Source organism: Piliocolobus tephrosceles, chromosome 19 (assembly GCF_002776525.5).
Source record: "Piliocolobus tephrosceles isolate RC106 chromosome 19, ASM277652v3, whole genome shotgun sequence".
NCBI classification, from domain to species: Eukaryota; Metazoa; Chordata; class Mammalia; order Primates; family Cercopithecidae; genus Piliocolobus; species Piliocolobus tephrosceles.
The window spans coordinates 33,232,961-33,259,491 of NC_045452.1; the positions used below are offsets into that span (position 1 = coordinate 33,232,961).

At 48.0% G+C, this 26,531-nt stretch overlaps 1 protein-coding gene across 4 annotated transcripts in view; it reads left to right on the forward strand.

Annotated features, from left to right (window-relative positions):
• The window catches only part of MCM3AP (minichromosome maintenance complex component 3 associated protein), a 59,761-nt gene that overhangs the window by 28,532 nt on the left and 4,698 nt on the right, over positions 1-26,531 (forward strand). For all 4 annotated transcript variants that reach the window (XM_026447457.2, XM_026447455.2, XM_026447456.2 and 1 more), the window contains 14 exons: positions 737-837; positions 3,257-3,388; positions 3,745-3,858; positions 5,893-6,045; positions 8,022-8,219; positions 10,200-10,268; positions 10,520-10,654; positions 13,242-13,395; positions 18,050-18,308; positions 18,531-18,628; positions 19,746-20,136; positions 21,557-21,814; positions 22,344-22,473; positions 24,405-24,611. In XM_026447457.2, coding sequence (XP_026303242.1) covers positions 737-837; positions 3,257-3,388; positions 3,745-3,858; positions 5,893-6,045; positions 8,022-8,219; positions 10,200-10,268; positions 10,520-10,654; positions 13,242-13,395; positions 18,050-18,308; positions 18,531-18,628; positions 19,746-20,136; positions 21,557-21,814; positions 22,344-22,473; positions 24,405-24,611 — 2,399 coding nt within the window. The remainder of the gene's footprint in view (positions 1-736; positions 838-3,256; positions 3,389-3,744; positions 3,859-5,892; positions 6,046-8,021; positions 8,220-10,199; positions 10,269-10,519; positions 10,655-13,241; positions 13,396-18,049; positions 18,309-18,530; positions 18,629-19,745; positions 20,137-21,556; positions 21,815-22,343; positions 22,474-24,404; positions 24,612-26,531) is intronic.

Genomic DNA, 26,531 nt, shown 5'->3' on the forward strand with positions numbered 1-26,531 from the left:
GGGTGTGGCCTGGAGTGGGCATGTCCCCCTGGTGGGTGTGGCCCCCCAGTATGCCTGGACTGAGTGTGGGTGTGTCCCCCGAAGGGCGTGTCCTGGGGTTGGGTGTCCCCACTGATGGGTGTGGCCTGGCGGGTGTGCCCCCTGATGGGCATGGCTGGGGGTGGCTGTGCCCCCTGATAGGCATGGCCTCGGGTTGGATGTATGCCGTCTGGTGTGTATGGTCTCTGTGGCTGTGGACCCTGATGGGCATGGCCTGGGGATGGGTGAACCCCTTGACCAGCCTGGCCTGGGGGTGGGTGTGCCCCTTGATGGTTGTGGCCTCAGGGTGGGCATGGCCCCTACTGATGCCTTGATATTGAGTAGAGCCTGTCGACTCTATGGTTGTGAGACTGGATTGTGCCACTCTGGCTGCTTAGAGGCAGGCACTGGGCACTAGCCTCTGGGGATCGGGGAGTTCTGAGAGGGAGCATGGAGTGGCCACAGAAACAGAGGCTGCTTGATGTAGACTGGAGATGACTGGGCCAGGGCGCTGTGTGGCCATCTGCAGGGCACCTTCTCTCCAGATGGCACCTTTCCATTCGCTAGGGGACACCTTTCCTGCAACAGCCTAGCTGACCCCGTTTCAGGGGTCATGTGCTTCTGTCACGAGATGCCTGCAGACTGGTGACAACATATTACCCAGGATTTCTGCCCTGGGTGGGATGTTCCGTTCCACCCCATGTTGGTGTCTCCATAGGACCTGGCACAGGTGGTGGACGAGCTCATCCAGGAGGCTCTGCAGAGGGACTGTGAGGAAGTCGGCTCTGCGGGTGCTGCCTACGCAGCTGCTGCCCTGGGGTGAGTGGCATCTGGTGCTCCCCTTCTGCTGCTCCAGAAGTTTCCTCTCATAAAGTTTCGTCTCATAAAGAACTTCTTCCAGAAGTTTCCTCTCATAAAGTTGCCTGCGTTTTTGGAGCCATAATCCAATAAGTTATTGCCAGAGACAGTATCGTGAAGATTTTCCCCTATATTCTTCTTTTTCAAGATGGTTTTGCTATTTGGAGTCTTCTGAGATACCATGCGAATTTTAGGATGAGTTTTTCTGTTTCTGCAGAAAGTGCTGTTGGGATTTTGATAGGGATTGCGTTGAATCTGTAGATTGTTCTGGGTAGTACTGTCATTTTTTTTTTTTTTTTTTTTTTTTTTTTGAGATGGAATCTTGCTCTGTTGCTCAGGCTAGAGTGCAGTGGCTCGATCTCAGCCTCACTGCAACCTCCACCTTCTGGGTTCAAGCAATTCTCCTGCCTCAGCTTTCCTAGTAACTGAGATTACAGGTGGGCACCAGCCTGGCTGATTTTTTTGTTTTTTGCAGAGATGCCTTTCACCATGTTGTCCAGGGGTGGTCTTGAACTCCTGGCCTCAAGTGATCCACCTTCCTCGGCCTCCTAAAGTACTGGGATTACAGGCATGAGCCACCTGTGCCCCGCCAGTATTGTCATCTTAACAATATTAAATCTTCTAATCCGAGAATATGGGATGTCTTTCCATTTATTTAGGTCATTTTTAATTTCTTTCAACAGTGCTTTGTAGTTTTCAACATATAAAGTTTTTGCTTTCTAGGTTAAATTGTTATTTTGTTTTGTTTTGTTTTGTTTTTGAGACGGAGTCTTGCTCTTTTGTCCAGGCTGGAGTGCACTGGTGCAATCTTGGCTCACTGCAACCCCCGCCTCCCGGGTTCAAGCGATTTCCCTGCCTCAGCCTCCCAAGTAGCTGGGACTACAGGTGCCTGCCACCACGCCCGGCTAATTTTTTGTATTTTTAGTAGAGACGGGGTTTCATCGTATTAGCCAGGATGGTCTCGATCTCCTGACCTCATGATCTGCCTGCCTCAGCCTCCCAAAGTGCTGGGATTACAGGCGTGAGCCACCGCACCTGGCCTTGTTAAGGATTTTTATACCCATATTCATAAGGGATATTGGTTTGTAGTTTTCCTTTTTATTTCTTTATTCCTTTTTTTTTTTTTTTTTTTTTTTGAGACAGGGTCTTACTTTGTCAGCTAGACTTGAGTGCAGAAGCAGAATCACTGCTCACCACAGCCTTTATCTTCTAGGCTCAAGCCATCCTCTCACCTCCGCCTCCCAAGTAGCTAGGACCACAGGCGCATGCCACCATACTCGGCTAATTTTTTAATTTTTTGTAGAGATGTGGTCTCTCTATGTTGCCCAGGTTAGTCTTGAACTCCTGGGCTCAAGCAGGCCTCCCACCTCAGCCTCCTAAAATGCTGGGATGACAGGCATGAGCCACTGTGCCTCGTCAGTCTGTAGTTTTCCTATAGTGGCTTTGGTCTGTCTTTGGTATTAGGGCAATGCTGGCCTCATAAAATGCGTTAGTAAATATTCCCTCCTCTTCAGTTTTTTGAAAGGGTTTGAAAAAGATTGGAGGTTAGTTTTTCGTTAAGTGTTTAATATAATCTACCAGTGAAACCTTCTGGTCTTATGCTTTTCTTTGTTTGGAAGTCTCCTTACTAGTTATAGGTCTATTCACATTTTTCTGTTTCTTCATGAGTCAGTTTTGGTAGATTGTGTGTTTCTAACAGTGGGCTTAATTTTTCTGCGGGCAAACAAGTATACGTTGCATATCCCTTATCCAAAATGCTTGGGACCACAAGGGTTTTAGATTACAGATATTTTTGGATTTCGGAATATTTGTATTATGTCTACCAGTTGAGTATCTCTTACCTAAAAATCTGAATTCTAAAATGCTCCAGTGAGCATTTCCTTTGAAAAGCATGACATGTTGTACTCAAAAAGTTTTGAGATTTTGGAGCATTTTGGATTTCAGATTTTTGGATTACAGACACTCAACCTATGTGGTTTTTTTTTCCTTGTCAAAGTTAGATGTTTAGTGATTTGGCTTTTTTATACTGATCTTTTTCTCCCTTTTTTTTTTTTTTTTTTTGAGACAGTCTCACTCTGTTGCCCAGGCTGGAGTACATTGGTGCGATCTCAGCTCACTGCAGCCTCCGCCTCCTGGGTCCAAGCAATTATTCTATCTCAGCCTACTGAGTAGCTGGTACTACAGGCATGCGCTGCCACGCCTGGCTAATTTTTGTATTTTTAGTACAGATGGGGTTTCACCATGTTGGCCAGAATGATCTTGATCTCCTGACCTCGTGATCTGCCCACCTTGGCCTCCCAAAGTGCTGGGATTACAGGCGTGAGCCACTGCGCCCGGCCTTGCCTCTGATTTTGAATGCTATCCCCTTTGCTCTGTTTAGTGTTTCTAATGCTGCTGTGGAGGATTTGTTAACAGCTGCAACCACGGGCATTTTGAGGCACATTGCAGCTGAAGAAGTGTCTAAGGAAAGGGAGCGAAGGGAGCAGGAGAGGCAGCGGGCTGAAGAAGAAAGGTGAGTGTGTCTTGTCCATGCAGATGGATAAGGAGCTCAATGTGGACACAGGAAAGAACTGACCCTGGCCGCGATGCTCCCACTGTTGTCCACCCCTGCTGACCCACTCATGCCCTCCTACACTTCAGTCCAGGGGGTGGATGGAGCTCCCCAGGCCACACCTACCTGTGAGCAGTGGCCCTTCCCAGCCAGGAGAGGCAGGGGGAGGGAGGTAGTGTCAGGGGAGCTGGAGTAGGGGTGGCCTGCCGACTCAGGCAGCACACCTCAATCCCTGTGTGCATGTCCAGGGAGTCAAACAAACAGCACTGATTTTTATTCTTAAACATTACCCTTGTGTATTTTTTTCTTCCCTATAGGTTAAAACAAGAGAGAGAGCTGGTGTTAAGTGAGCTGAGCCAGGGCCTGGCCGTGGAGCTGATGGAACACGTGATGATGGAGTTTGTGAAGGAAACCTGCTCCCAGGAGTTGAAGTAAGTGAAACACTGGTGTCTTGCTGTGCCAGGAGACTGAGCTTTGGCTCTGCCCTAGGCTGTGTCTCGCGCCACTGAGGATGGGCTATTGGAAATGTGTCCTGCCTGTCTAAGCTACTTTGATTTTGTGACCAAATGTATTTGATGCAATTCTCTGTGTTCCCTTGGCTGATAGAATTTTATTGTTAAAATTCTCTTTTATTTGAGGCCTGCCACCACAGGACCATAGTCAGCCATCCTTAGTATTCACTGGCATTTATCATATATTTGAGACACTTCCAATCGATTGTACATGTCAGACGTTGCTGATGAGAAGATTTTGTGGTTGTCTGCATCGTCGTTTACACATTCTACACCAGGCACCTGTAGTCCCGGCTCCTCAAGAGACTGAGGTGCGAAGATCACTGAAGCTCAGAAGTTCCGGGTAGTGTGCTGTGACTGCACCTGTGGTGGCCACTGTACTCCAGCCTGGGCAACATAGTGAGACCCTGTCTCTAAAATAATTAAAAATTCTGACGATTTTATTAAGATAAAGGTTTATTAACTGTTACAAGGGCTCCTATGGACCTATAATTTGGCACCCTGTACCACTTAATTCTTTTTTTTTTTTTTTTTTTTTTTTGAGACGGAGTCTCGCTATCACCCAGGCTGGAGTGCAGTGGCCGGATCTCAGCTCACTGCAAGCTCCGCCTCCCAGGTTCACGCCATTCTCCTGCCTCAGCCTCCCGAGTAGCTGGGACTACAGGCACCCGCCACCTCGCCCGGCTAGTTTTTTGTACTTTTTAGTAGAGACGGGGTTTCACCGTGTTAGCCAGGATGGTCTCGATCTGCTGACCTCGTGATCCGCCCGTCTCGGCCTCCCAAAGTGCTGGGATTACAGGCTTGAGCCACCGCGCCCGGCCCACTTAATTCTTTTTACCCCATCTTTCTAGGTGTCTGTAGTTTAAGTATTAAAGCTTCTCTTACAGTGAAGATGGAATTACATTTTAGTATTGAGGATGCATACTCTTACACTTCTTTTTTGTTTTTTTTTTTTTTTTAAGACAGAGTCTCACTCTGTTGCCCAGACTGGAATGTAGTGGCGCAATCTGGGTTCACTACACCCTCCACCTCCCAGGTTCAAGTGATTCTTCTGCCTCCGCCTCCTGAGTAGCTGGGACTACAGGCATGCGCCACCACACCTGGCTGATTTTCGTATTTTTAGTAGAGATGGAGTTTCACCATGTTGGTCAGGCTGGTTTCGAGCTTCTGACCTCATGATCTGCCTGCCTCAGCCTCCCAAAGTCCTGGAATTACAGGTGTGAGCCACTGCACCCGGCCTTGACTCTTGCATTTTTTTTTTTTTCCCTTTTGAAATGGAGTCTTGCTGTGTCACCCAGGCTGGAGTGCGGGGGCATGATCTTGGCTCAGTGCAACCTCCACCTCCTGGGTTCAAGTGATTCTCCTACCTCAGCCTCCCAAGTAACTGGGATTATAGGCCCGCACCGCCATGCCCAGCTAATTTTATTTTATTTTTCTTTTTTTTTGAGATGGAGTCTTGCTCTGTCGCCCAAGCTGGAGTGCAGTGGCGCCATCTCGGCTCACTGCAAGCTCCGCCTCCTGGGTTCACACCATTCTCCTGCCTCAGCCTCCTGAGTAGCTGGGACTACAGGAGCCCACCACTACACCCAGCTAATATTTCATATTTTTAGTAGAGACGGGGTTTCACCGTGTTAGCCAGGATGGTCTCGATCTCCTGACCTCATGATCTGCCTGTCTCGGCCTCCCAAAGTGCTAGGATTACAGGCATAAGTCACCGTGCCTGGCTGCCCAGCTAATTTTTTGTATTTTTAGTAGAGACAGGGTTTCACCATGATGGCCAAGCTGGTTTCGAACTCCTGACCTCAAGTGATCTGCCCGCCTCGGCCTTGCAAAGAGCTAGGATTACAGGCATGAGCCACTGCGCCCGGCTGACTCTTGGGCTTTTAAAGCAAGCCCTCAGTGTCTGTGGGCCCCGAGTGCCGTGTCTTCCATGCTGATTACCCTGTTTCTTAGGAATGCATTAGAGACAGACCAGAGGGTCCGCATGGCCCGTTGCTGTGAGGACGTCTGTGCCCATCTAGTGGACTTGTTTCTCGTGGAGGAAATCTTCCAGGCTGCAAAGGAGACCCTCCAGGAGCTTCAGTGCTTCTGCAAGTATCTACAGCGGTGAGTCCTGTGTTCCTACAGGCAAAATCCACACCCACGGGGAAGAGTCTTTTACCAAATTCAAAATATAGGAGCCATCAGTTTCTGTATTCAGTGGTAAAAGGATCAGGGAAAATGTTATAGCAATGAATACCTAAAATAGACTGTCATTGGATTATACTGCATTTCAGAAATACTTGATTACACACACACACACACACACACACACACACACACACACACACACCATAAACTAAGGGGAACGGTCAGGAGTTAGATTGGGGCGTGGTGGCTGCTCTGCATGTCAACTAATATTTATAGGGTGCCTGCCATTTGCCCACTGTACTAGGTGCTGGGAGACACCTGTGAGCAAGCCAGATTATGGCTGCATGCACCAATAAGGGTGAATTCTCAAAATATAAGTAGTGGAGAAAAAGCAATTAATAGGAAATATACAAATAGCGTATATTCAAACGAAATAGGTTGTTTTGGATTTATATATAGTGGTATAACCCTGAAGAAAAGAAGGAAAATAATGATCATAATCTCAGCATGGTGATTACTTTTGGGAATGGGAGGGGGTGCCTCTCATGGCCACAGCTGCTCAACTGGTTGTAAGTGCACAGGTGCTCGATGATTTAGTAATCTTATAACCGGGCATATGTGTGTTATGTATGTTGTATGATTCATTTCATTATAAAATTTGAAATCAAACTTGGCAGTTGGAACAGTATAAAAGGGAGTATGGGGAGAAGTGAGTCTTCCTTCTACAGCAGACCCCTGTCCATTGTGCGAGCAGCAGCTGCTTGCAAAACCATCCAGAGACTTTCTGTCCTTTCTTGTGGCTGTTGGCACAAATGGGCTTATGATCCCTGCTTTGCTCTGAGCCTTCCTTTGCTCCATCTGATACGAGGTGGAGGCCTGGCTGTAGCAGCATGCTGAGCTGTCCCCGTTGCCAGTGGTCTTGAGGTCAGTGCGAGAAGGTACCATAAATGACCTTCCTGGTCTTTTGTTGATGGAGTTTCATGTGGCTCTCTTTCTTTTTTTCTTTTTTTTTTGAGACAGAGTCTCACTCTGTCACCCAGGCTGTAGTGCAGTGGTGCAATCGTGGCTCACTGCAACCTCCACCTCCCAGGTTTAAGCAATTCTTCTGCCTCAGCCTCCTGAGTAGCTGGGAGTACAGGCATGCGCCACCATGCTCAGCTAATTTGTTTTTTTCTGTATTTTTAGTAGTGATGGGGTTTCACCATATTGGCCAGGCTGCTCTCGAACTCCTGACCTCGTGATCTGCCCGCCCCGGCCTCCCAAAGTGCTGGGATTTACAGGCGTGAGCCACCAAGCCTGGCTGTGGCTCTCTTTTTAGCTCTGGTAAAGACTGTCACGGTGACTGTCTTCGTACAGACCGACAGTTCACCCGTTTGCACATAGGCACGTTTGTGGAGATAAATTCCTATCAGTGGTGGCTGTCGGTCAAGGGGTATATGTATCTTTTTTGGGTTTTTTTTTTTTTGAGATAGAGCCTTGCTGTGTCACCCAGGCTGGAGTGCCGTGGCGTGATCTCGGCTCACTGTAACCTCCACCTTCTGGGTTCAAGTGATTCTCCTCCCTCAGCCTCCCAAGTAGCTGGGACCACAGTCACCCGCCACCATGCCCGGCTAATTTTTTGTATTTTAGTAGAGATGGCCTTTCACTGTGTTGTGCAGGCTGGTCGTGAACTCCTGAGCTCAGGCAGTCCGCCTGCCTTGGCCTCCCAAGTGCTGGGATTATGGGCGTGAGCCCCTGTACCCGACTGGGTATATGTATCTCAGATCTGGATCTGTATTGCCAAGTCAGCCTCCAAAGCCCATTCAGTATTAACTGTCAACGTTCAGTAGTCGCATTGCTCACCACACTCAGTTGAGGTCCTTCCCTCCCCATTCCTGAGTTCTGACTCCAATGTGTTTCTCGGCTTGAAGACCCCGAAAACACTCTGTAATGATGCGTTTTCACGTCCCCAGGTGGAGGGAAGCTGTTGCAGCCCGCAAGAAACTGAGGCGCCAGATGCGGGCTTTCCCTGCTGCGCCCTGCTGCATGGACGTGAGCGACCGGCTGAGGGCGCTGGCGCCCAGTGCAGAGTGCCCCATTGCTGAGGAGAACCTGGCCAGGGGCCTCCTGGACCTGGGCCACGCAGGGAGATTGGGCATCTCCTGCACCAGGTCAGCATCAACTGCTGCCTGCCTCATCAGAGCTCCCCTGCCCCCACTTGGTTTTACCAGGAGCTGAATTAATGTGTGTGTTTGGAGGGTGAAGATAGGTGAAGCCTGGAGGCAAGGACAGGCACAGGGTTGCACTTTGAAGGTCGTCTCCCCCAGTTGTGGACATGTGACTTGTTCCACTGGAAAGCAGAGCTCTGAGTTCACCTTGAAAGACTCAACTCAGCATCCTGGTGACTGAGTCTGACTCTGCATCACCTGTTCTTTTCCTGCTCATCCCAGTTTAAGTACCTACCACTTCCATCCTTGTTGGAGGAGCCCGAAGTCCACGCTGGCCTGTGTCTTCCCCATCCCATCCCTGCCCCATCCCTCTGTTCCTCCTGCCATCTCTTTCACACGCTGCCCTCTTTCTGTGGCAGCATCTTCCAGACTCCACCTCCACCCTCCAGTAGTTCCCTCTGGAGGCCCCTTGCTGTGGCCCTGGTCCTCCCTGCCACTCCTCCTGGTCATCCCGAGCAGAACCGGCTCCTCCGGGCCGTGCCAGGACCCCCCTCAGCCTGCATTCCTGGCCGTGCTGGGTGTGGCCTTTATTTAGAACCCGTGTAGGTGCCACCTCTTGCCTGGCCTCAGGGCTCCCCGGCCCTCCCAGTGGGTGGTGGGTGGGGACTGGGGAGGCAGCCTGGACGGCCTAGCAGGCACACCGCTGGGGCCTCAGGTCACGTCTCGTCGCCTGCTGGTCATCACGGGATGTTCCCTCTGAAAACTGTCTTGTGGGTTTCATTGGGCCCCGTCAGGTTCCGCGCAGGCAGGTTGGGTGGGTGGCGGTCCCAGCCTGTTGCAGGCATGCTGCGAGGCCAGGGCTGGGGCTGCCCCTTCTCACCCATGGCTGCCTTTTCACATAGTGGCCTGGCCTCCTCCTGGAGTCATGGTTTCTTGTGTCCCCCCTCCGTAGCTGCCCTTGTCAGCCTCAGTCTCCTTCTCTGAGCCCTCCACTCTGCCCCCTCAGCCCAGACCTCTGCCCTCTGCCCTTCCCTTCTGCACACCCCCTGGTGATAGCCCTGTCACCCCCGTCTGTTACTGGCAGCCCCCATGATGCATCTCCAACTGTGGCCTCTTCCCTGAGTTCCAGACTTGGTTTCCAGTTCACGGTTCAACCTCTGAACCTGATTTTCCCCCACCCTGCCCCTTCGTGCTCATAGGATGCCATCCTGTCCTCCTGTGCTTAGGGCACAAACCTGGGCTTGCATCTCTCAGACCCAGCATCCTCAGCTCTGCCCTCAGAATGCACCAAGGGCATGGCAGTTCTCTCCACCTCGCTGGAATGTTGACGCAGCATCTGTCTGTCTGCTAGCTTCCACCATGGGCCCCGCTCGCATCCTCAGCACCACAACAGAGGGATCCTCTGACAGCTCAGCCAGGTGGCGTTGCCTCTCGGTGGCATTGCCTCTTGGCGGCGTCCCTAGCGCTCCCTGAGTCTCTGTACTGTGGAACCAACCCCTCCCCCGCTGCCCTCACCGCTCTCCCCAAACGTGCCAAGTCCAGCTATGGCCTGGCACAGCCATGCCCTCTGCTGTTTCCAGAAGTTGTCACGCTGGCTCTCCCTGTTTCCTTCAAGTCTTTGCTCACATACCACCTGACCACCCTGAGTGAGACGGCAATAAGCACCCGGCTCCAGCCCCACCTGGCAGCTTTTGCCCACAGTGCCGACACCTCGCACATGCCAGGCTAACCACTTAGAGATGCTGTTCTCTCCCCATGAGAGCCTATGTTCTTGAACGGCAGGATTTTGTCTTATTGTTGAATCTCCCACAGCCAGCACACAGCAGATACTTAATGTGATATTTGTGGAATGAACGAATCCTCTAACCCGTTTCTTTGGCAGAAAATGTGTTTTTCAGTCTCCTGAGTATTTCCCAGGGGACACTAGCCAGTACTTTTCACTAAGCTCCTGCGGTAACACTGTCATTCTGCTTTCCTTTGCAGGTTGAGGTGGCTCAGAAACAAGACAGCTCACCAGATGAAGGTTCAGCACTTCTACCAGCAGCTGCTGAGGTCTGTCATGCCGCACGCTTCTGCGTATCCCCTGGTGATCCCCCCATTCCCTAGTCTGTCAAACTGGCAGCCCACCTCATGCATCTCCAACTGAGGTCTCTTCAGTGAGTTCCAGACTTGTTTTCTAGTTTGCAGTTCAACCTCTGATCCTGATTTTCCTCCAGCCTGCCCCTTCCTGCACATAGGGTGTGTGTGCTGCTCCTGCTAGGGCCTCACACACTGGCTAATCCACGGGGGTCTGTTCCTCCCAGTGATGTGGCGTGGGCGTCTCTGGACCTGCCGTCCCTTGTGGCTGAGCACCTCCCTGGGAGGCAGGAGCATGTGTTTTGGAAGCTGGTGCTGGTGTTGCCGGATGGAGAGGAGCAGTCCCCAGAGAGTCGTGGCAGGTCAGGAAGGGTTTCCCCTGTGGGGTTTCCAAGAGGTGGAGTGGGCAGGGCAGAGTTGTGGGCCAGGGCCGGGTGTTCCTCATGTGTGATGGGAACTCGGAAGTGTAGGTTTATGTTGTAATGCTTGGATTTGCAGTCTGTTTTGCTCATGATTTTAAATTGAAACTTTAGATTTGATTATTTCAATTTTTATTCCATAAACTTGGTGTATTAGTCCGTTCTCACACTGCTTTAAAGAAATATCTGAGACTGGGTACTTTATAAAGAGGTTTAATTGGCTCAGCTGTACAGGAAGCATGGCTGCGGAGGCCTCAGGAAACCCGCAATCATGGTAGAAGGCTAAGACTCCGGAGGGAGGCATGTCTTACATGGCTGGAGCAGGAGGAAGAGGGAGAGATGAAGGGGGAGATGCCACACGCTTAACCAGATCTCATGAGAACTCACTATCATGAGAACAGCAAAGTGGGAGGTGCCACACACTTCTAAACAACCAGATCTCCTGAGAGCTCACTATAAGGAGAACAGCAAGGGCGGATGCCGCAGACTTAACCAGATCTCGTGAACTCACTGTCATGAGACCAGCGAGGGGAAGGTGCCACACAGTTAACCAGATCTCATGAGAACTCACCATCGTGAGAACAGCGAGGGGGAGTTGCTGCACACTTAACCAGATCTTGTGAGAGCTATCATGAGAGCAGCGAGGGGGAGGTGCCACACACTTAACCAGATCTCCTGAGCGCTCACTATCATGAGAACAGCAAGGGGATTCCACCGCCATGATATAATCACCTCCCACCAAGCCCTTCATCCAACACTGGGGATTACAGTTCAACATGAGATTTGGGTGGGGATACAAATCCAAACCATATTACTTGGCAACAGTCTTAGTCCAAAAGCATTTAAAAGTTGATTGTTATTTCAAGCTGTGTTAAGGTACATTGATAGACCTGCTTCATTTTAGATTCTTCAGTAAGATAGTTAATAGTCTGTTTACTATAGTTCCATTTTATTCCCTTAAACTTTTGGCGTTTTAAAAAAGAAAAAAATGACATGATCTTATTTCCTGGAACCAAACAGCATACAGAAGTCATGTTTTTAAAGCAACTACAGTCTCTCTGTGTTTTTTTGAGACAAGGTCTTGCTTTGTTGTCACCAGGCTAGAGGGCACGGTGTGATAACAGCTCACTGCAGCCGCGACCTCCTGGGCTCAATTGATCTTCTCACCTCAGCCTCCTGAGTAGCTGGAACTACAGGCGTGTGCCACCATTCCTGGTTAATGTTTTTTTGTGTGTGTGAAAGATGGAGTTTCACTATTCTGGCTGGTCTTGAACTCCTGGGCTCAAGCAATCTGCATGCTTCAGCCTACCAAGGTTTTGGGATTACAGGCGTGAGCCACCACACCCAGCTTACAGTTTATTTTTAAAATAGCTTTATTGAAATGTTATTCACATACCATGAACTTCACCCATTTAAAGTGTACATTTCAGTGATTTTTAGATATATTCACAGGGTTTTGCAACCATCACTGTTACTAATTCCAGAACACCTTTTCACTTAGAAAGCCAGTCTTTTTTATTTTTTTTTTTTTTTTTTTTTTTTTTTTTTGAGATGGAGTCTCACTCTGCCGCCCAGGCTGTTGTGTGGTGGTGCAATCTTGGTTCACTGCAACCCTTGCCTCTCAGGTTCAAGCAATTTTCCTGCCTCAGCCTCCCAAGTAGCTGGGATTACAGGCGCACACCACCATGCCTGGCTTAGTTTTGTGTATTTTTTGTAGAGACAGGGTTTTGCCATGTTGCCCAGGCTGGTCTTGAACTGGGCTCAAGTGATCCACCTGCCTTGGGCTCCCAAAGTGCTGGGATTAAAGGCATGAGCCACTATGCCCAGCTGTTGATTCATTTCTTCAAACAAAATAGCTGTCTTCTCATTTGCTAAGTTCATGTCACTTAAGAATTCTTAAGGTCTCAGGTATGAGAAATTTGATCTGTAAAAAACATGTATTTCAAACTCTAGGGATGTTTTCTATTGCTGAAAATCTTAATGCTTCAGACTCTTAAGTCACATTAGAATGAGCCAGTTCCATGAGTGCCCCCTCCTCCTGCCCAATTAAGAACAACTAGAAGCTGGGTGCAGTGGCTCATGCCTGTAATTCCAGCAACTAGGGAGGCTGTGGAGGGAGGATTGCTTGAGCCCAGGAGTTTGAAGCCAGCATGAGCAACATAGTGAGATTGAGTGAGACTCTATAAAAAAATGGAAAAATTAACTCGGCATGGTGGCCCATGCCTGTAGTTTCAGCTACCGAGAAGGCTGAGGCAGGAGGTTTGCTTGCTGCGGTGAGCCAAGTTTGTGCCAGTGTACTCTAGCTTGGGCGACACAGTGAGAATCTGTCTCAAAAAAAAAAAGAAAAAAAAAAAAGTAAAAGATCGTTGCTGCATTTTAAAATGACAGCCTGTTTTGTGCAAGTCAGCTTCATAGGAAGATTTGGTATCTATGGATGTAGGTCTTACATTTATCTTCTTTTCCTGAAAGTCTTTATAATTCAAATTTAGATTCTTCAAGTGTTTTATTGTTATTTTTTTTAAATCTGTAGAATTCTAGCAAATTGGTTAAAAGTCAAGTTCATGGGAGATGAAGGCTCAATGGATGACACATCCAGCGATGCTGGTGGGATTCAGACACTTTCGCTTTTCAACTCGCTTAGCAGCAAAGGAGATCAGATGATTTCTGTTAACGTGTGTATAAAGGTGAACTAAATTACTTTGTGTTTACTTCTGTGTTTTCATTACTTTCACTTACTCCCAGATATCACTGGAACCATGCAAATACTGCTTATTCCCTAATGTGGTTTTGAAAGACTGCGGGAGGCTCAGAAGCAAGTATTATATGTCTCCGTATATGTCTTTTAAAAAATTATTTTTTTAAGCCAGTCAGATTTAGCAGGGGGCACCACGCCCAGCTTGCTCCTTTACTTTTTCTATTTTAATACTATATATTGGATTTCCTAAATGTAATACGTACACAAAACTTTTTAAAAATGAGGAAATGCAAAAGAAGTATGAAGATGATGATAAGAACCATCTATGCTCTTGCCATTCTGAGATAATAGTAACTTCTTGGTGCAAAATCCTTCCCTTTTCCTGGGATTACAAAGTCACATTTCATTTACTGGAAATTAGTTTACTGTTCCTGTTGCCTTCATTTTCATTTTTAATGAAAGTAGCACTTCCATGTACTTAAAAAGAAGTCAAATAATGCCACATGATTTAAAACGAGACATAGCTCCTCCTTCCTCTCTTAACTCCTTTCTTCAGGGCCTCATTTTTCTCGTGTTTCCAGATTACGCACTTACACAGTCGTTTCTAAGTTTATCCATTTAAATGTTCTCTGCTGACTTCCCATTAATGTAAATGTATTTGTTACCTTATTCCTAAGTAACAAATTACCCCTGACATAGCAGCTTAAAATAAGTCTGTTATTGTGGTTTTTGTGGGTCAGGAATCCAGGTGTAGCTTAGCTTGGGTCCTCTGGCTGAAGGTTTCTCACAGGTGGAAATCAAAATGTTGGCTAGGATTGTGGTCTCATCTGAAAGCTTGACTGAAGGGTATCTACTTCCCAGCTCACTCTAGTGAGCTTGTGTCAGGATTCACTTCCTTGCAGGCTGTGGCCAAAGACTTCCTCAGTTCCTGCCACATGGGCCTCTCCCCAGCTGACAGCATGCCAGCTGGCTTTCATCAGAGTGAGCAGGAGGTGAGCCCAGACGGAAGTCTGAGTGTGTTTATAACCTAAACTTAGAAGTGACATCCTGTTGCTTGTTGGCTTCTGCCTGTCAGAAGTGAGTGGCTAGGCCCAGCTCACGGGGCAGGAGATCACACGTTGCCATGAACACTAGGTGGAATCAGGGGGACCCTCTTGGCGGCAGCATACCACCCTAGGTACAGCATGGCCTCTTGTGCCATGGTCCTGCTCAGCCTTCCACGTCTTCCCGGGATAGCTACACTATCACTTTATATTACTGCAGTGAGTGGGGTCATATTTTGATGGCTCTGTGACCGCTATTTACCTCAGAACCAGTAGTGTTCTATAACCACAATTATTTTCTTCTTGCAAAGAGTTGCCTTATTGTCTCACTTAACATAGTTCTCTTCATCTCTTTCATTTTTACTGGGGGGCTGTATATATATCAGTAGAGTTTTCCAAATGTTCTATCACTTCACCTGATCCATATTCCCCCTGTCCGGGAACCCTCATCCATGGGCTGGTCTCCAGGCAGCATGTGCGTTAGTGCCATCATTATGAGCAAATGTAGCTGCTCCTCCACCTGGAAGCTCTGTGACCTTGGGCAAGTTCCCTAGTATCTCTGCCACCTGTGTGTGGGTACTATTACTTCTTATTCCTGTTTTACTCAGAGACGGTAAAATAAACTGCCCAAGCCTGTGCAGGTGCTGTCTGGTGGAGATGCTCATCTGGCTCTTGCGAATAAAGTCAGTGCACACGCAGACTGCGTAGGACAGTGTCTGGCACAGGCCAGGTGCTTGCTCAGTGTTGCCATTAGCAGCAGCTGCTGCAGTATTTTTTCTTGGTTCAGCCCCTTGTTGGATGGTATATGTCATGGGAGGGGAATTTTCTGAGTACTTTCCATTATGAAAATGATTTTATTCACAAAATACCTTAGGCTGGGGGAAATAAAAAGAAAATGCATTTATTTTGACATTTGCTTCATATTTTAGCCACATTTGTAAAATTATAGGTAGAAAATTATTTTCCTGGCCACGCATAATGGCTTATGCCTGTAATCCCAGCACTTTGGGAGGCCGAGGTGAGCAGATTGTTGTGAGAGCAGAAGTTCGAGACCAGCCTGGGCAACACGGTGAAACCCCGCCTATAAAAAATACAAAAATTAGCTGGGCATGGTGGTGTGTGCCTGTAGTTCTAGTAGCTTGGGAAGCTGAGGTGGGAAGACTGCTTGAACCTGGGAGTTCGAGGCTGCAGTGAGCCATGATCGCGCGATTGCACTCCAGCGTTGATGACAGAGGGAGACCCCGTCTCAATAAAAAAATAAAATTATTTTCCTTCCAGTTTTGTTCCACTGTTACCTAGCATCCACTGTTGCTGTACTATTCCTGTTCCTTTCTGTGTGGCCTGGTTTTGTTGCTCTATGGAAGGCTTTTCTCTCTGTTCGTGGTGTCCTGAAGATTCACTTTGTTATGCGTGGCACTGGACTACCTTAACTCACTGTGCAGGGCTTAGCAGGTTCTCTCAGGCTAGAGACTCCTATTTCACTTCTGGGACATCTTCATGTCTTCATGACACTCTCTCTTTTTTCTGTTCTCTCTTGAGCTTCTATTAGATAGATGTTAGACCTCCTCAACTGATCCTCTGAGTTTCTTACCCTTTCTATCCTATTTTCAATCTCGTCTCTTCCTACTGTGATCTAAAAGATTTCCTTGACTTTATTTTCCAATTGTCCTACTGAATTTTTTATTCCATATATATTACTTATTTCCTCTTTATTCTTATCATGACTTTTTCATAGCATCTTATTTTTTGGATGCATCATCTTATCTTCCCAAGGAAATTAGGGTTTTTGGGGTCTAAGTTTTCTTTGGTTCATGTATTACCTGGTTCCTCTTTTTTTTTCCTCTTTTTTATTCCATTTTCTCTCTTTTATGTTGGAGGCCCTCCTCCGATGCCTTACCCAAGGCTGTCTCTCTATATCTGAGTGAGGCCCTAAAAGGCTAGCCAAGAAGTTCTATGTTTGGGGCGGGTGGAAGGTAGCTAGATGGCAAGCCAGCCTTTTTGGGGGGACTCCCAAATGTCTGGATCTGGATGTCTGTTCCCTAGACTGTTCAGTTTTTCTGGAAAGGACTTGTGCCATCTGCTTTCTGGGGAGCTGCTGGTATTCTCAGGGTAGGGTCAGGAGTGGTTTGGCGCTGAGTCCCTTCCACTGTGCCTGACCATGGCCCTACATCTGGGTCCTCTCAGGACTCCTGTTCAGGGGCCCAGGGGGACTAGTTGTGCATAGAGGTTGCCTGCAGTGGTGGGTGCCGATAGGGCCAGGCTCTGAACTTCATCTTTGGCTCCTGGTGTCTTCAGGGCCTGGGTATACAGGGCTTTTGCAGGCATAGTCAACCTGACTTCTTACACACTGACACCTGCAGCCTTTAGGTATGGCATCCTCTGCTTCCCTAACACAGGGATTAGTCACATCTATTTGTTGCTTTCTAGAAATGTATCAGAATCCCTCATCTGCTGCTGGCGTGCCTTCCCTCTTTCTATTATTATGGGCTTATATTTTTGTTTATTTTTGTAGAAATGGGATCTTGCTATGTTGCCTAGGCTGGTCTTGAATTCTTGACTCTTGGCCTTAAACAGTTCTCCTGCCTTGGCCTCCCCAGATGCTGGGATTACAGTCATGAGCCACTGTGCTTAGCTTTAACTGTTTTTATACCTGTTTAAGGTTAATTAAAATTACAGTAATATGGGCAAACACAATCGTAGCTGGGGGCTAAATTACATGTTGACCTGGCTGTTTCTTGCACTAATTCTGTTGCATTAATTCTCATTTTTGTTGCTGTGAATTTAAAATACGAACATGGGGTGGGTGCGGTGGCTCACGCCTGTGATCCCAGTACTTGGGGAGGCTGAGACAGGCTGATTACTTGAGGTCAGGAGTTCGAGACCAGCCAGGCCAACATGGTGAAACCCCGTCTCCATTAAAAATACAAAAATTAGCTGGGCGTGGTAGTGGGCCCCTGTAATCTCAGCTACTAGGGAGGGTGAGGCAGAATTGCTTGAACCCAGGAGGTGGAGGTTGCAGGGAGCTGAGATCTTGCCACTGCAAACCAGCCTGGGTGACAGAGCGAGACTCCATCTCAAAAAATAAAAAGTAAAATAAAATAAATAAAATATAAACATGTCTTATATCTGAAGGGCAGATATAGAAATTACTTTTCTAGTGTGACTGTCCTCTGAATATATGAAGAAACAATGTTATTTTACATTTCCTTTAAAAAGGAATTCTGAAGCTGGGCATGGTGGCTCCATACACCTGTAATCTCAGCTACTCAGGAGGCTGAACCAGGAGGACTGCTTGAGCCCAAGAGTTAAAGACCAGCCTGGGCAACATAACAAGACCCCCTTCTCAAAAAAAAAAAAAAAAAAAGGTTGGGGGGAGTCTTTGCTAACAGTTGGATTTAGGGAAACGGGGTCAGGAATTAAAATAACTACAGGAAGTAAGATAACTACAGGGTATGCCCAGCCGTGCCCTTGGAGGCCTGTCTGGAGTACAGTCAATATTTAGTGCACAGAGAGCTTCGGCTGCACTTGCTCTGGGGCAGATCAGTCACTGCCGATGCGTCCCATGGTGCGTCTCTCCTGATGATCTTGATGCTGTTGCAGGTGGCCCATGGCACCCTCAGTGATGGTGCCGTCGATGCTGTGGAGACACAGAAGGACCTCCTGGGAGCCAGTGGGCTCATGCTGCTGCTTCCCCCCAAAATGAAGAGTGAGGACGTGGCAGAGGAGGACGTGTACTGGCTGTCGGCCTTGCTGCAGCTCAAGCAGCTCCTGCAGGCCAAGCCCTTCCAGCCTGCACTTCCTCTGGTGGTTCTTGTGCCTAGCCCAGGAGGGGACGCCGCTGAGAAGGAAGTGGAAGATGGTTTGTGAAGGAAGTCTCGTTTATGAAGCAGCATTGTTTACAAATGGGTGGAGGCCCTGGGTCTGAGGATGGTCCAGTAGTTTTGGGGTCAGGAATCACTGAGACAGCAACCCCTGTGGTTACTGTCCACTGCAGGGCTGCGTGCGGTCAGCACAGTGAGATGTATTAGCAGGTGTGCCGAGAGCAGAATGCGAGTGACCTTCATCTGCGTCTCTCTTAAAGGTCTGATGCTACAGGACTTGGTTTCAGCTAAGCTGATTTCAGATTACACTGTTACCGAGATCCCTGATTCCATTAATGATCTACAAGGTTCAACTAAGGTAAGGTTTCATCATTTTTAACGGTCTGTCAAGATGTTTTTTTTCCCCTTTTTGCTGTATCTTGAATTGAGCGTATATTAGCATTAGCTTTTTTTTTTTTTCTTAAGAAACAGGGTTTTATTCTGTCACCCAGTTTAGTGGCAAGATGACAGCTCTCTGCAACCTCAAACTACTGGGCTCACACAATCTTCCCACTTCAGCCTCCCAAGTATATGGGACTACTGTGGTGTGCCACTGCGCCTGGCAGCAGTTGTATGTTTTATACAGATAACTTTCTAAAAACATAAGCAGAAATCAAAATAAAAGATAAAATTTGTCCACGGTCCTGCTATCTACAAATTAAATTGTTTATGTAAAATTTTTTAGTGTTTTTTTTTCTATGAATTTAAAATATGAACATATACCTGAAGGTCAGATATAGATATTGTTGTTTTCTAGGGTAATTGTCCTCTGAATACGTGAAGAAATAATGTTACTTGATGTTTCCTTTAAAAAGGAATTCTGAAGCTGGGCATGGTGGCTCCTACACCTGTAATCTCAGCTACTCGGGCGGCTGAAGCAGGAGGACTGCTTGAGCCCTGGAATTTGAGACCAGCCTGAGCAACATAGCAAGACCCCCTTCTCAAAAAAAAAGGGGGGGGGGCAGGGGGAGTCTTTGCTAACAATTTAGAGAAAGAGGTGCCACGAATTAAAATAACTATAGGAAGTGAGATAACTATAGGGTGTGAAGGTATCTTGGCACATAGTGAAGCTGTTAGTCCCTTCGAAAAAGGAGAAGACTCCATTTCTGTGCATGGTGAAGGGGATGTTCAGGGCTGGTTTCCTGAGGGTGTGGGCGGTTCCACGGGGCAGCCATGCAGGTCACACTCCTCCTCAGGCCAGATGGGATCTGGAGGCTCTCTTCAGTGCCCCTACTGGACATGTCTCCTGAGCCCTAGAAGGCTTAACTCAACTGCACAGGACACTTCTGTTCCCCTTCCTACCACAGTTGAGAGCCCAGTACTCTGGTGTTACCTGCTGTGGGCAACCGTGGGGGATCCAGCCCTTTCAGAAGGCTGTTTTTGAAAAACAGTGTGAACTCTTCAACCAGGTCTCTTCTGACGGTCTTTGTTCTCAGGTTTTGCAAGCAGTGCAGTGGCTGGTTTCCCACTGCCCCCATTCCCTTGACCTTTGCTGCCAGACTCTCATTCAGTACATCGAAGACGGGATTGGCCATGAGTTTAGTGGCCGCTTTTTCCATGACAGAAGAGAGAGGCGTCTGGGCGGTCTCACTTCGCAGGAGCCTGGCGCCATCATTGAGCTGTTTAACAGTGTGCTGCAGTTCCTGGCTTCCGTGGTGTCCTCTGAACAGCTGTGTGATCTGTCCTGGCCTGTCACTGAGTTTGCTGAGGCAGGGGGCAGCCGGCTGCTTCCTCACCTGCACTGGAATGCCCCAGAGCACCTGGCGTGGCTGAAGCAGGCTGTGCTTGGGTTCCAGCTTCCGCAGATGGACCTTCCTCCCCTGGGGGGTATGTGCTCGTGCTGGGGAGGTCTGGTGGGTGGCTGCAGGCAAACCTCAGGCTTCCTTCTCGCTGTAGTAACGGTCTGACAGGTGTTGGGCACCAGTGTGAGGGCTGCACGTCCACCTCCACTGGGCACATGCGTGTCTCCATGCTGTGCTCGCCTGCACCTTCCTTTGGGTTCATGGGCCAGAACAAGCTGGGTTTTGTGGAGTGGGGGCTGTTAGCCTTTCCTGACCAGCAGAGCAGTCCATGGGAGTTCACTCGGCCTCAGGAAGAAAGTGACAAGTGGTACTGGGAGGAACACCAACCCTGATCCTGTCCTGCCTGCCCCGCAGGGTCCCTGTTTTGAAACAGACAAGCCAGGGGCAAAGAGCATGGGGACCACGTAGCCCTGTCCCCAAGCCATGGCCATGGCACTCGGTGCTGATTTAATGTTTCTTTTTTGTTAAAGAAGCCTTGTTCTGTGGCTCTGGTTATGCCCCTGTTCCTGGCTGTCTTTGGGCTGTTTTGACACAGATCCTACAGGCCATCTGGCTGGCTCAAGCCCAGTATGGCATATGGGGCTGCTCCTTCCCATGCAGTCAGAAGGGAATGAGCTGCTTATCTGGCAGAAGTTGTGGCATTAGCATAGACACTCCCCTTTGGGCCTCAGGCACCCTTCTGAATTGTGGGGTGTGGTCTGTAGTAGGTCTAACTCATGCTCATTATTGAAAGAACCCAAAGGGAAGCAAACCACTCAGCACAAGCCCTCAGTGCTGTGGCTAGGTTGGGGTTCCCCAAAATAAGCTAAGACCACTTATACCAGACTCATCTGGGTGCTTGTTAAAATGCAGATTTCTGGCCGGGCGTGGTGGCTCAAGTCTGTAATCCCAGCACTTTGGGAGGCCGAGATGGGCAGATCACGAGGTCAGGAGATCGAGACCATCCTGGCTAACATGTGAAACCCCGTCTCTACTAAAAAATACAAAAAACTAGCCGGGCGAGGTGGCGGGCGCCTGTAGTCCCAGCTACTTGGGAGGCTGAGGCAGGAGAATGGCGTAAACCCGGGAGGTGGAGCTTGCAGTGAGCTGAGATCCGGCCACTGCACTCCAGCCTGGGCGGACAAAGCGAGGCTCCGTCTCAAAAGAAAAAAAAAAAAAAAATGCAGATTTCCTAGGCACAACCACAGGCCTGTAGAGTCAGAGCTTCTGGGTGGACCTTTACTAGCAACACTGTTAGGGGGGACTGTCTGCGTCCCTCACCTAGACCCTGGGAATAAGCTGCTCTTCCCTCAACAACCGTGATTCCGCTGTGGTTAGAAAGCAGACTTCTCAACTTCACAGTTAGTTGCCTTCTCCTGAGAAACTGTAGAGTTAAAAATGTTTTCATGTACATTTTCACCTGTACTTTGGCCAAACCGGTAACTAATGAGGCACTTTCTCCCTAGCCCCTTGGCTCCCCGTGTGCTCCATGGTTGTCCAGTACGCCTCCCAGATCCCCAGCTCACGCCAGACACAGCCTGTCCTGCAGTCCCAGGTGGAGAACCTGCTCCGCAGAACCTACTGTAGGTGGAAGAGCAAGAGCCCCTCCCCAGTCCATGGGGCAGGCCCCTCAGTCATGGAGATCCCATGGGATGACCTCATCGCCTTGTGTATCAACCACAAGCTGAGAGACTGGACGCCCCCCCGGCTTCCTGTTACGTCAGGTAGTTAGAGCTTGGTGCGATCGGATCAGCTCCTCACGAGACTTTCCTGGTCTAGTTTCTGCAAAGGAAGATGTTTACTTGATGTTGCTGCTTTTCTTTTGGGTCCCTATCCTTCCTTTCCTTAGGACTTCCCTCTTCAAGTGAGTGACCTAAAAACATTGAGACAAGCTAGGAAGGTTCTGGTAGAGCCTGAACTCACCTCCCTGAAACAGGCCCCCTAGGGTGGCTCTTACAGAGGATTTTGTGGCTTTTGAGTAGTCATTACTGGCCCTGCCAGTCTGGATGTAAGCCTATCTGGACTTTGAGTGATGCATGGACACTGGGAGCCTATTTAACCCAAGTGTGGAAGTCACATGATTGTGTGACTTTAATCAAAGGGCTTGCACTTAAATCAGTGAATTTAAGCACATGCCACCTGTTGCTCTTTAAATATTTGTACCTGTTTTTTTGTTTTTGTTTTTTCTTGAGACAGGAGCTTGCTATGTTGGCCAGGCTGGCCTCTTTATCTGTTTTTGTATTGTTTTCTCAGAGGCACTGAGTGAAGATGGTCAGATATGTGTGTATTTTTTTAAAAACGATTTGAAAAAATATGATGTTCCTTTGTCGTGGGAACAAGCCAGATTGCAGACGCAGAAGGAGCTACAGCTGAGAGAGGGACGGTGAGGTTCATGTTCAGTATGTTTCTGTTTCTTGCTAAACTGTATTTTTCTTCCAAAGTACATAGAAATTAACATCCTACATGCCAAATCCAGTCCATTGTGGACAGACTGTGACAAAGCCTCAAAGAACAGATCATTCCCTGCAGTAGAAACTGTTGTAGAGCAAAGTTACAAGCATCTCACTTCATTTATCAGGCGAACCTGACCCTGAAACCATACCTCACCAGGAGAGTACATCTGACATTTCATCTCACTTCCAAATCTGGTTCCAAAGCACAGTACCTAAAAAAGTCACAAGTATGCTTTCTCCCAGGATAAACAATAACAGTGAAAATCTATTAATGTAATTTGTTCCCATAATAGAAAAATAAGTGGTAATTTTAGCAGGTGTTGAAATACATTTCTTAAAATTAATACCCATTCCTGATAACATTTCTTTGTTTTGGGTAATTTCTTTAGCTTGGGTAAAAAAAAAAAGTCCTAACTTGATAAGGCTACCTAACATAAAACTACCAAAATAGAAAAAATACATGCTTCTTGGTAGAATGTTAGGAACAGTGGAATCAGAACCAGCCTGTTGTCCCGGCTACTATTCACTAGTGTCCTGGAAATCCTGACCAGCAAAGGGATGTGGGATAGACAGGCACAAATACTGAAAGGAAGGGGAAACTGTCATTTCCAGACAGTACAGTTGTCAGTCCAAGATAATCAACAGTCAAGTCCATAGAACCATTCTGAATTCAGTAAGGTGATCAGATAGATAGATCCACAACATGTAAAAAAAAAAAAAAAAATTCTCATTCACAACAATAAACCCTTAACATATGAGTTCTCAGGGCCTATATGTACAAAGGGAACCTGAACCATTGAGGTTCAGACTGGGTTGTTGACAGGATACAATGCTGTGAAGATGTCAGTTCTGGTACTGATAAGTTCTAAAATTCATCAGGATAAAAACATATGCAGCAATTGCTGAGAAAGTTTTAAATAAGACGGCCGGGCGCGGTGGCTCAAGCCTGTAATCCCAGCACTTTGGGAGGCCGAGACGGGCAGATCACGAGGTCAGGAGATCGAGACCATCCTGGCTAACACGGTGAAACCCCGTCTCTACTAAAAAATACAAAAAACTAGCCAGGCGAGGTGGCGGGCGCCTGTAGTCCCAGCTACTTGGGAGGCTGAGGCAGGAGAATGGCATAAACCCAGGGGGCGGAGCTTGCAGTGAGCTGAGATCCGGCCACTGCACTCCAGCCCGGGCGACAGCGAGACTCCGTCTCAAAAAAAAAAAAAAAAAAATAAGACTAACAAGGTTTGGTTGGCCTGATACCAAAACATATAGTAAAGCTCCAGTACTTGAAACCATGAGGGGATGCCAGAGTAGATGAATGGATCAGAATAAAGAGTCAGAATACGTGACAAAAGTGTTAACGCCAAATTATTGAAATCAGTGGGGAAAGGACAAACGTTGGCATGTGTTTAGAAAAAAATGTCAGATGCCCTCTCTCTCACTGTTTGTAAACATTACTTCCAGATGTATCCAAGAGCTATCAATAAAAAATAAGGACCTTGCCAATGCTAGGGAAAAACAGAATCTGGAACCCTAGGGTGGGAGGCAAGACATGAAGCAGAGAAGCTCCAAAAACCCAGCTGCCTCATGAGAGCACAAACTTCCAAGAGGAACAGGCAGTCTCAATGCCTCTGTGCATGAGGGTCACTTCAGTGCAGGGGCTGCCTTCCCTCTTTGCCCCGTTCCCTGACTTGGTGGAAACTTAGAAGTAGGCATGGGGCCAGCATGAGCTGTCCCAGGAGAGCACATGAGTCTGAGGCACATGTTCTTAGATGTTCATGCACATGTACAAATGTATCTACATGCTTTACATGATGCCGTAGAAATATTTTCTTGACCATAAGCATTTCAAATCATGTATTTACAGTTTGGGAATAAAGCCTTTTCATCCTTCTGCAAACAATTTTCCCATACCATTGCTTCACATGCACCGTAACTGGAGGAGGAGCACAGAGGGTGGCCGAGAGGGGAGGATTCCCCGCACAGAGGATCTGATGCGAGGAGCTTCTGCTGAGGAGCTCTTGGCGCAGTGTTTGTCGAGCAGTCTGCTGCTGGAGAAAGAGGAGAACAAGAGGTGAAGCCCACTTCCTTCTAATTCATGTGTGTTGTTTAGTCTGCTTTATGCTGTGAGGGGAGAGTGGTTATTGCTTGATTGATGTAAAACAGCCAGGATGGAGAAGGGAAGGTAGATTATTAGCAACAGTTTTAGTGCTGTAACTATTTTTTTTTTTTTTTTTTGAGACAGAGTCTTGCTCTGTCCCCCAGGCTGGAGTGCAGTGGCCGGATCTCAGCTCACTGCAAGCTCCGCCTCCCGGGTTTACGCCATTCTCCTGCCTCAGCCTCCCGAGTAGCTGGGACTACAGGCGCCCGCCACTACGCCCGGCTAGTTTTTTGTATTTTTTAGTAGAGACAGGGTTTCACCGTGTTAGCCAGGATGGTCTCGATCTCCTGACCTCGTGATCTGCCCATCTCGGCCTCCCAAAGTGCTGGGATTACAGGCTTGAGCCACCGTGCCCGGCCAGTGCTGTAACTTTTTAAAAGCTCTTTGAAGACAGAAGCAGTGCCCTAGATAGTATGTTTTTAAGTGAATTTCATTTATTATTTATTATTTATTATTGAAAGTCAGTGTTAAGTTTTTGTGGGAAATTCATGTGGTTAAGTCTACTCAAAAGATGGTGAGTGCTGAACAGTATGGCTGGCCAGAAGCACCCTTGGGAGCCTGCCCTTGGGAGCCTGAGGCATTGGTGGATGATCCCATGCTGTGAATGGGCAGGAGCTGGGGGTGCCCCTCCTCTGCATTGCCCACTTTCTTCCTTCCCATGCATACCTTTCCTTTGCTTTCATTTGATGGCCATGTTTACCATTTAACTGAGAAGTAGAATCAGGAGTAAGGGACCTTCCACAGGTTGTCCTCTGCCTTCCCTGCCCTCCCAGCCACATCCAGCCTCCTCCCTATATCCGCATGCTGACCCCTCTTGTTGCTGGAAAGGAACCATGCAGCTCGTAGTCAAAGTCAGCCCTTCCCTGGGCTGGGATCTCATCTCCCACCTACCCAAGGAAATTCATTCAGTGGGTATCCCTCTTGTGTTACCACCCCTCCCCATACTAGATGGTGCCCATCAGCAGCACACAGACATGAAACATGCTTCCCTGTCTTGGCCCCATTTCCCTCTTTAGCCACCACTTCATGTTTCTGCCCTCTTAATAGTAAAACTCCTCAAAAACGCTTGTGATACTCACTTCTCCAGCCTTTCCCGGTCTCCTCCAGTTGGCTCAGGGCTGAACATGACCATGAACCCCAGTCCCTGGTAGCATCCCATACTTGATCCTCCCCTCCTTGCTCCTAGGATGTCTGTGGTCCCCCTCCTGCCCTGCTGGATCCTCCTCATCCCCCAGCTGCCCCCCGGATTCATTCGCTCAACCTCTCCTCTGCATCATCTGTACCTCCTCCTCAGAGATTTCATCCAGTTCCATGGATTTTTAAATAACATCACTATTCTGACAGCTCCAAATTTGTATCTCAGACCTCTGAACTCCACACTTGAACATCCTACTGCTTCCTTGATATCTTCATTAGACATCTACCGGATGTCTAGTAGCCACTGCAAAGTTAACATATCCCAAATCCAGTTCCCAGCTTTCTTCCAACCAACCCCTTCCTTTGGTGGTCCTCTGTTGATGGCGGCTCCATCCTTCCAGCTGCCTAGATCAAGTGTGTTGGAATCATCCCCTCACATCAGCCCATTCACATATTCTATTGGCTCTATTGAAAATACGTTCAGAATTGGACCATTTGTTATGACTTCCATGGCCACCACCTGGCTCAAGCCACTATCATCTATCTTCCTTCTGGATTATTACAGTAGGCTGTAGTTTACTCTTGGTAGACCTGGTGGGTGCCTTTCAAGTGAGTTAAGATGGAGGTCATGTCACTTGCTTGCTCACAGCCTCTCAGTGGTTTCCCTCTTTCACCTTCATTCAAAGGCAAACTTTA